At 48.6% G+C, this 10,101-nt stretch overlaps 1 protein-coding gene across 1 annotated transcript in view; it reads right to left on the reverse strand.

The window, feature by feature from the left end:
• The window catches only part of UBE2C (ubiquitin conjugating enzyme E2 C), a 37,208-nt gene extending 27,355 nt beyond the window's left edge, over positions 1 to 9,853 (reverse strand). Inside the window, exons 1-4 of the mRNA XM_063960490.1 lie at positions 9,557 to 9,853; positions 8,934 to 8,961; positions 8,760 to 8,846; positions 6,530 to 6,734 (exon numbers count right to left, since the gene is read on the reverse strand). Of these exons, the coding sequence (XP_063816560.1) occupies positions 6,530 to 6,734; positions 8,760 to 8,846; positions 8,934 to 8,961; positions 9,557 to 9,657 (421 nt within the window). The 5' untranslated portion in view covers positions 9,658 to 9,853. The remainder of the gene's footprint in view (positions 1 to 6,529; positions 6,735 to 8,759; positions 8,847 to 8,933; positions 8,962 to 9,556) is intronic.
• Between the last annotated feature and the right edge of the window lie 248 nt (positions 9,854 to 10,101).

The raw sequence follows: 10,101 nt of genomic DNA on the forward strand, positions 1-10,101 counted from the left end.
ACTTGTTAATTAGAATTTGAACACTGCCGACTGGCATTCTCAATTGCTTGGATATCTTTTTATATCCCTTTTCTGTTTTATACAGTTCAATTACCTTTTCCCACAGATCCTTTGACAATTCTTTTGCTTTCCCCATGACTCAGAATCCAGACACGTCAGTGATAGACTAGCGGGCCCTGATGCAGAAGATCCCCGAAGAGGTAGGTCACAGATCTTCGAGCAGCATCTTAAGATCCGCATACCAGGTCCTTTGTGGCCAGTCCAGAGCAATAAGGATTGCTTGAACCTTTTCCCTTTTTAGTATTGATGGGATTAGCGGAAGTGGAGGAAACATGTACACCAGCTGGTAGACCCACAGTTGTCAGAGAGTCTACCACCACTGCTTGTGGGTCCCTCGACCTGGAATACCACTGCTTGAGCTTCTTGTTGAGTCAAGAGACCATCATGTCGATTTGTGGATATCCCCACTGATGTGTCAACCACTGGAACACCTCTGGGTGAAGGCACCACTCCCCCGGGTGCAGGTCGTGTCTGCTGAGGAAGTCTGCTTCCCAGTTGTCTACTCCCAGAATTATACCACAGTGTGTCTTTCTGCCCAGAGGAGAATTCTTGACACCTGACATTGCTTCTGATTTTCATTCCGCCCTGTCAGTTTATGTACGTTACCGCCGTCACATTTTCCAACTGGACTTTAACGGCCTGATTCCGAAGTAGATATGAGCCTGCAGAATGGTGTTGTAGATGGCCCTGAGTTCCAGGATGTTTATTGGAAGGACGACTTCCTCCCTGAAACTGCACCACCTGGGTGACTGCTCCCCAACCTGAGGCTTGCGTCTGTGGTTAGCAGAATCCAATTCTGAATTGCGAACCTCCGACCCTCGACGAGGTGAAAAGTCTGTAGCCACCACAGGAGCCAGCACACACACTATCAATTTCTTAATGTGCCCATGGCTCTTAGTGGACCAGTCTATACCCCATGGTACTAAATGGATTCCCAGTATCCCCTAGGACGTAAGAGGGGGAAGAAAAAATTAAATAACATTTTTACAGGATTTTGGTTACCTACCGGTAAAATACTTTTCTTGTAGTCCGTAGAGGATGCTGGGGTCCACATTAGTACCATGGGGTATAGACTGGTCCACCAGGAGCCATTGGCACTTCAAGAGTTCAACAGTGTGGGCTAGCTCCTCCTATGCCCCTCCTTCCAGACTCAGTCTAGAAAATGTGCCCGAGGAGATGGACATCTTTGAGAGAAGAATTTTACACAGATAGTGAAGAGATTCACACCAGCTCACACATACAAGGCACATCAAGCTAACTAGCTTGAAACGCATCAACCGCTGAAACATTACTTACCAAGTAACAAAGCAGTAACTAAAACAAAGTCGTATTAAACCAAACAACGATAGCAGGAAAACGAAGCGCTGGGTGAGCGCCCAGCATTCTCTACGGACGAGAAAAGGATTTACCCGTAGGTAACCAAAATCCTATTTTCGCTTACATCCTGGAGGACGCCAGGGTCCACATTAGTACCATGGGGACGTACCAAAGCTCCCAGAACGGGAGGGAGAGTGCAGAGGCTCCTGCAGAACTGATTGGCTGCCGAGGACCTGAAGTTTGGTCAGAGTATCAAAACTTGTAGAACTTTGCAAAACACTTGACCCAGACCAAGTAGCCGCTGGGCAAAGCTGTAAAGCAGAGACACCCCGGGCAGCAACCCAGGAAGTACACACTTTACAAGTAGAGTGGGCCTTAACAGATTTAGGACACAGCAATCCTGCCATAGAATACGCATGCTGGATAGTGAACCTGATCCAGCAAGAGATAGTCTGCTTAGAAGCAGGACATCCAAGTTTCTTGGTATCATACAGGACAAAGTCCGATTTTCTGTGACGAGCAGTCCTCTTCACATGGATATTGTAAGGGCTCTGAAAATCTAAAGGCCTTTGATGAAATTGAGGAGTCCGTAGCAACTGGCACCACAATAGGTTGGTTGATATGAAATGCAAACACAACCTTCGGAAGAAGCTGCCGATGTGTCTGAAGCTCAGCCCCATCTTCATGGAAGATAAGTTAGAGCTTCTACAGGACAAAGCCCCCAACGCCGACACACGTCTAGCAGAAGCTAAGGCCAACAAAGTGACAGCCTTCCACGTGAGAAACTTGACCTCAACCTCCTATAGAGGCACAAATCAGTCCGACTGGAGGAACTGCAACACCACGTTAAGATCCCAGGGCGCGGTAGGCAGCACAAAGGGAGGTTGGATGTGCAGAACTCCCTTCAAAAAAAAAAAAAAAAAAAAAAAAAAAAAAAAAAGTCTGAACCACACGGAGGGCAGCCAACTGTTTCTGGAAGAAAATGGATAGGGCCGAAATTTGGACCTTTATGGATCCCAACCTCAGGCACATATCCACACCTGCTTGCAGGAAGAGAAAACATCAAAGTTGAAACTCCACCGTAGGCAAATTCTTGGACTCAAACCAAGATATATATTTTTTCACAAATACGATGGTAATGTTTAGACGTAACTCCTTTCCTAGCCTGTATAAGGGTAGGAATAACCTTGTTTGGAATGCCATTCCGAGCTAGTATCTGGCGTTGAACCTCCATGCCGTCAAACGCAGCCACGGTAAGACTTGATAGGCGAACGGCCCCTGCTGCAGCAGGTCCTCCCGAAGAGGCCTTGGCTCTTCCAGCAGTAGATCCGCGTACAAAGACCTTCTTGGCCAGTCTGAAGCAATGAGGATCGCTTGAACCATTGTTCTTCTTATGAGCTTTAGCACTCTTTGAATGAGTGGGAGTGGTGGAAACACGTACACCGACTGGAAAACCCACGGAGTCACCACAGCATCCACCGCCACTGCTTGAGGGTCCCTCGACCTAGAATATCGCTGAAGCTTCTTGTTGAGACGAGGCCATCATGTCGATTTGAGTTACACCCTAAAGATCTGTTACCTCCGTGAACACCTCCGGATGGAGTCCCCACTCTCCTGGATGGAGATAGTTTCTGCTGAGGAAGTCCGCTTCCCAGTTGTTTACTCCCAGAATGAAGATTGCCGACAGCACCAATGCACGTTTTTCTGCCCAGAGGATGATTCTTGTCACCTCCGACATTGCAGCTCTGCTCTTCGTTCCACCCTGTCGGTTGATGAAAGCCACCGTCGTTACATTGTCCAACTGCACTCGAATGGCCCAATTTCTCAGATGGGCCACTTGAAGACCGTTGTAGACTGCCCTTAGTTCTAGAATGTTTATTGGGAGGCTGCCTCCAGACTTGACCACCTTCCTTGGAAGGTCTTCCCTGGAGTGACTGCACCCCAGCCTCGGAGACTTGCATCTGTGGTTAGAAGGATCCAGTCCTGAATCCCAAGCCTGCGGCCCACCGGAAGGTGAGGTAGTTGCAACCACCAGAGGAGTGAAATCCTGGCCTTTGGTGACAGATGTATTCTCTGGCACATATGTGATCGTGATATCATCTACATCCAGGAGATCCAGTTGGAAGGACAGAGCATGAAACCTCCCGTACTCTTGAGCCTCATAAGAGGCCACCATCTTTCCCAGAAGGCGAACGCACTGATGAACTGACACCCGGGCTGGCTTCAGAACATCCCGGACCATTGTTTGTATCACCAACGCTTTTTCCTCTGGAAGAAACACCCTCTGCACTACCGTGTCGAGGATCATTCCCAGAAAGGACAACCTCCTGGTTAATTTCAAATTTGATTTTGGAAGATTCAGGATCCAACAGTGTTCCGTTAGCAGGTGGGTCGTGAGAAGAATGGACCGTAAAAACTTCTCCTTGGACAGTGCCTTTACAAGCAGATCTTCCAAATATGGAATTATGTTAACCCCCTGTCTGCGGAGGAGAACCATCATTTCCACCAATTCCCTCAGTGCTGTGGAGAGGCCAAATGGTAGAACCTGGAACGGATATTGACAGTTTAACAGTGCGAATCAGAGATAAGCCTGATGCGGCGGCCAAATTGGAACATGGAGGTACGCATCCTTGATATCCAGGGATACCAGGAATTCCCCCTCTTCCAGACTTGAAAATCACCACCCTTAAGAGACTCCATTTTGAGCTTCAGAAAGGGATTTAGCGATTTTAGGTTCAGAATGGGCCTGACCGAACCATCCGGTTTCGGTACCACGAAAAGGTTCTAATAGTAACCTTTGTTTTGCATATGAGCAGGGACCGGTACAATAACCTGTGCCTCCACCAACTTCTGGACAGCTGCCTGCAGGACAGCCCTGTCTGCCAGCAAAGCTGGCAAGCCTGATTTGAAGAATTGGTGAGGAGGGAAATCTTGAAATTCCAGCCTGTACCCTTGGGACACTATCTTGCACGCAGCGATCCAGGCTGGACGACACCCAGACGTGACTGAAATGCCTGAGTCTCACTCCCACCAGCCCCACCTCTGGGGCGTGCAGTCAGTCATGCGGAGGACTTCGGCATACCTGAAGCAGGTTACTGTTCCTGGGAACCCGCTGCAGCCGGTTTCTTTGATTTGGGCTGGCCTCTCCTAAAGAAGGTGTTGGATGGTCTGGCCTTCCGTGGCATGGCAGCCCGAAAGGGCTGTGATGCAGTTGAAGAGGGTTTCTTCGTAGCAAGTGCAGCTGAGGGAAGAAAAGGTGACTTACCCGCTGTAGCCGTGGAGATCCTCGCATCCCCAAAGAACCTGACCTGTTTAGGGTAGGGTCGCCACACTCCTCCTGGATTCTGCATCGGCAGACCACCGACGCAGCCACAGTCCTCGACGAGCCGAGACAGACATGGAAGAAACTCCCGCAGCCATGGAACCCAGGTCTTTCATGGATTCTACCATAAAACCTGCTGAATCGGGAATGTTACGCAAAAAATAAAAATCACCCTTCTCCATCGCATCCAAATCCTCAAGTAAGATGCCTGACCACTTTACTATAGCTTTTGCAATCCATGCACTAGCAATAGTGGGACGTAATATGGCCCCCGAAGCGGTGTACATTGATTTAAGTGTATTATAATTTTTCCGATCAGCCGGCTCCTTTAAAGCAGTAGATCCCGGAACAGGTAAAACCACCTTTGAGAGTCAGGACACAGATGAGTCAATTGGCGGGCTTTCCCATTTTTTTTTCTATCCTTTTCTAGGGATCTGGAATTTTTTTCTCAGGGTCTTCCCCATGCTTTCTCAAATATAGCATTTAATTCCTTTGACGCAGGGAAGGTTAGCGAGGCTTTTATTTTCAGTGAAAAAAGCCTCCTCAACCTGCTCAGGTGTGGTATCAGTAATATTCTACACATCCCTGATAACCTCAATCAACAATTGCACCTTTTTGCAAGAGAGGCAGACCCCTGCAACATATCCCCAAGCGTACGTTTGTGGGGCGTATATAGCGGAGTGTCCTGAGGTACCAGATTCGGGCCATACTGCCATAGAGTTCTGCAATACCTGGGTTGCAGATTCATTACTTGCAACCCTGTTCGAAATCTGAGAAGTCCAAGATTTGATAGAGTAAAACCACTCAGGTTCCCTTGCAGGAATCTGTGCTAAACCAGTGCTTTCCTGATTACATGGAATGGGATCATCCTGGGAGGACATATCCTCCGCGACATATGACAGTGTCCCTGGACATAGCTAAAGGAGACCAACAAACACTCCACACACAGGGAAGGGGGCACCAGCCGCTGGGTCGTGAGCCAATCAGAGCTCGCGGACCGGCAGCCAATCAGGAGCCGCCGCCGCCGGTCCGCAAGCTCTGATTGGCTCACGAACCGGCGGCTGGTTTGAGGTCCTACACGCCGCCACCCGACATAGTCGCGCTCTCCTCCCTGTCCTGACCCGAGACGCGCCGCCAGATGGAGCAGCAAGCAGCACAGTGGGTGGGGGGGGACTGTAGGGGCATTTGTGGATCTGGCACTGTGCTATTGGGGGCAATTGTGGATCACGTCCCATTTTATTTGGCCACTCCTATTATTTTGGCGCGCTCACAGAGTACCTCTAAGGGGCAGACCTACTGGGGGGCAGGGTCATTTTTTTATTTTAAGTTGAGAATTTTTGTATGGCCCCCGAAGGACTTTATAAATATCCAAATGGCCCTTGGTAGAAAAAACAAAAACAAAAACGAGAAGGTTTTCCTTCTCCCCTGCTCTAGAAGATAAATGCTAGTTTGGAAGTGGACAGATGATGATTTGCAGTGACAGTTTGCTGCAAGAATGACTTGCAGGACCCAACTTGCACCTAAATCAGACTGACACCTTATGTATTAGCTCACCAATATAGACCCAGATAATGTGTTCTAGCAAATCTACATATTGTAGTATAACATTGTGGACTCTTAAAACCCAAATATAATATATGCAATTCCCATTCAAACAGATCCATGGGACACCCACCACTTTCCAAGATGGAGAATTTTGAATACATACATCTCCCTCTCTAGGACATTAGTCATATGCCATATGTAAAAAAGTTAACGTTAGAACCTAAAGCAGTCATTGATAGAACACAAATCATGTGTTAAAGCACTACACATATAAGCTGTTCTCACCTCCTAAAAGGCTCTGAAGAGACAATAATATAGTTCTAACATCATACAGAGCCGACCACTTATCCTTCAGAATGTCCAAGCAGATGTTTCCGTGGCCATCAACATTGGGGTGAAAGCAAGGAGTAATAAATTTCACAGTAGGGGCATTGTAGGGATAGCCACTTGGGAACTCCAGTGACAGCTTATACCTTAGACTCTCATACACCTAGAGTGGAACATAAGGAGGAGATTAGAACTGATGTACACTTGTCCCGTTCACTAGAACAGCATGGGTCTCATTTTCTGGGTAGCACATTTCAGGTGGGTGCGTATCAGCAGCCATCAAGTTATGGTGCCCATACACTAGGGTATTATGCAATTGCATCAGTGTGATATGTCACATGTGTCCCCCAATGAGATAGGACGCTGGTCGAATCTCGCATCTCAAGATATTATGCCATACCCTCCAACATGACCCGCCCCACTAGGTACAAAATGCTCTGTTTCTGGACTTCCCTCTTAATTTATTATTGCCATCACCTGTGAAAAAACAGCTTTCTTATCATTTAACTAGTTCAACACAGGTGATGGAAATCATACATTAAGATGGAAGTCCAGAAACAGAGCATTTTGTACCTAGTGGGGCGGGTCATGTTGGAGGGTCTGTTATGCTACACTTAATATTTATCACATGTGGATTTTAAGCACATGCGATTTATTGCACTGCAATGTGCGATCTGTGTTTTGAGCTCACTTCCTGGACCCTCCCCCCACCTATTGTGCCGAGGATCGCAAGGGGCATGCAATTTATCGCATGCATATCAAATGAAAAAAAAAAAAAAAAAAAAAACACAATACTTCAGATGTGATTTATCGCAGCCTTGCCTGCCAGAGAAATCGCAGCGAGGCCAATCGCACAAGTGTATGGGCACCATTAGTATCTTACATACAGATGTGTCCTCATACATCATTGCTGCAGCTACACCAAACAGCCCCTCACAGCACGCCAGGACCTAGAGCAGGCATTCCCAACCACGCTCCTCGAGGCACACTTAGGGGCCCTACTCACTGGCCGAGCTGCCCGGCAGCGGATACGGCCGACGAGCGACCCGGCGGCGGGGGGGGGGGGCAGTGACGGGGGGAGTGAAGTTTCTTCACTCCCCCCGTCACGCGGCTGCATTGAAGTGCAGGCAAATATGGACGAGATCGTCCATATTGGCCTGCATGCACAGCCGACGGGAGACCAGCGATGAACGAGCGCGGGGCCGCGCATCGTTCATCGCTGGAGTCTCCACACTGAAAGATATGAACGAGTTCTCGTTCATTTATGAACGAGATCGTTCATATCTTTCTGAAAATCGGCCAGTGTGTAGGGCCTATAACAGTGCAGGTTTTAGTGATATCCAGGCTTCAGCACAGGTGACTTAATTAGTAGTTCAGTTATTTTGAACTAACCATCTGGGCTGCAGCCTGGATATCACTAAAACCTGCACTGTTAGTGTGCCTTGAGGACCATGGTTGGGAATGCCTGAACTAGACTCTCCAAGTGCTGGAAGTCTCTCCCCCCCCCCCCCCCCCCCTCCTCCGCAATAAAAGACACACGACTTATTCACAATGCAATGTGGCACTTACATCTGTGTCCAACAGTCTCTGAAGCCGTATACAAAGTGATATGGATACAGCGGAATACATATATACTCCCGGCGGACGGGATGCCGGCTGTCAGTTTCCCGACAACTGCATCCCAGCCGGCAGTGGGGAGAGCGCTACGAGTCCCCTTGCGGGCTTGCTACACTTGCCACAGGATCCATTCCCACTCTGGATGTCGTGGACATCCACAAGTGGGAATAACCCCTATGAGTCGGTATTCCAGCTGGCAGGATTCCAGCGTCTGTATCTTGACCGCCAGGATCCAGACAGCCGGCAAATTGATTGCCTCCTGATACAGCAACTGTGGCTTTTATACATTCTGTTGTGCTTCATATACAGACTCTGCTGCACACAGATATACAAGTGTTGCATATCAAATTAATCAGCAGCTCCTGGTGAGTCCTAGTCACATTTGTGGCCAAAATAGCTGTCCAACACTAGAGTAGAGTTACATGACCTGGTGGCTCACTCATGCCAGGCATCTCACACTGCCTTGCTCATTCAGGCAAGATGTAGGAGACCACCTCTGTACTGCCCTGGCAAAAATTAAGACCCAAACAGCTGATCTTAAGGGCATCTGAAACAATACAGATGGACTCACCGTTCCCACCGCTCCATCAATGGTACCAATCCACTTGAACAGGTTATCAGACTCTGGGAAAGCAGAGATACCTTTGTCTCCTGACATCTAATGGAAAGCAAGGAAACATTAAAGAGATAGATCTGTAAGAACATGCGCAGCTATAACGTAGTAGCAGATACAGAGCACACTAACCATCAGTGTCATCAGCTCCTGCTGCAACCTGGAAAACAAAAATGATGCTTTTACAGATCATAGATACACACTGGCAAAGCGATGAGACACAGAACCCTATGCAGGGAAAAAACCAGAACAGTTCAGACACCGGAAAAACAGACCAGCTTCCTCCAAAATTATGGAGCTTGTAGTGCTCGTCATCGTCCAAGGGGTGTCCTGTCACCAGTGGGGGAGAGATTAAAACTTCCTTGTATGGTCCAGGTATGGGGTAATAACCACAACGGTCCGGACCATACAGGGAGGCTGTAATATCTCCCTTACGGCCTCCCTGGCGGCAGCTGTTACAGGAACCCCCCACGACAAAGACAAGCACTACAAGCTCCAGCGTTTGCTGGTAGCAGATCCTGTCTGGCGTTCCGGGATCCAGACCGTACCGGTTTTTTACCCAATCCCACCCCATGTCGCCGGTTACACGGCATCCCGCGGATGGATACACCAAGCGTGATGTACACAAGATGACCGGTCTGGCCTAACAACAGATGGCAAATAGTCTCACTGCGTGAAGTGCGTGGTTACGAAGACATACAAGGAACATGAATGAAGTCAAGACATTTAGGAGTCGTTACCCGACACCGCCTCACCGTTTCCCCACAGACCCGCGGGCAGCCTGAGCGCCAGGCTCCAGCCCCTTCCTGGCAGCGGCTGACGGGGCGGCGGCCGGATCTACATTCTGTGATGCCATCGGTTTAGGGAATGAGGGTACAACCAAGTATAGCTGCCGCACCGCTCTGACCACTGGCGTCCGTGTGCGTGTAACCAGGAACACCGATCTCCGCTCCAGCCGACCGCCCTCAATTTAAATGTTTTAAACTCCAAGCTCGCCAACCAATCAGCTGCACAGGGACGTTTGATTAAACCAATCACTGCACGTTTTTACGAGAGTCTCCACGGTGATGAGTGGCTTGGCCTCGCAATGAACGTTTAAAAAGGAAGAGAGCGATTGGCTGTTATTGTTGCCGCCTCTCGTTCGGGCACGTATGTTGAACTCAACGTCAATCACAACTAGCATGCATTCATCGTCCTCTCAGGGCAGCTTAACTCTTTCAGTGCCTCACCGTATCCCAAATACATCATGTATATAATCTGTTCGTTTTAATGACATTTCACTCACCCTAATCTGTGGTGG

The sequence above is a fragment of the Pseudophryne corroboree genome, chromosome 3 (genome assembly GCF_028390025.1).
Source record: "Pseudophryne corroboree isolate aPseCor3 chromosome 3, aPseCor3.hap2, whole genome shotgun sequence".
Taxonomy (NCBI): Eukaryota; Metazoa; Chordata; class Amphibia; order Anura; family Myobatrachidae; genus Pseudophryne; species Pseudophryne corroboree.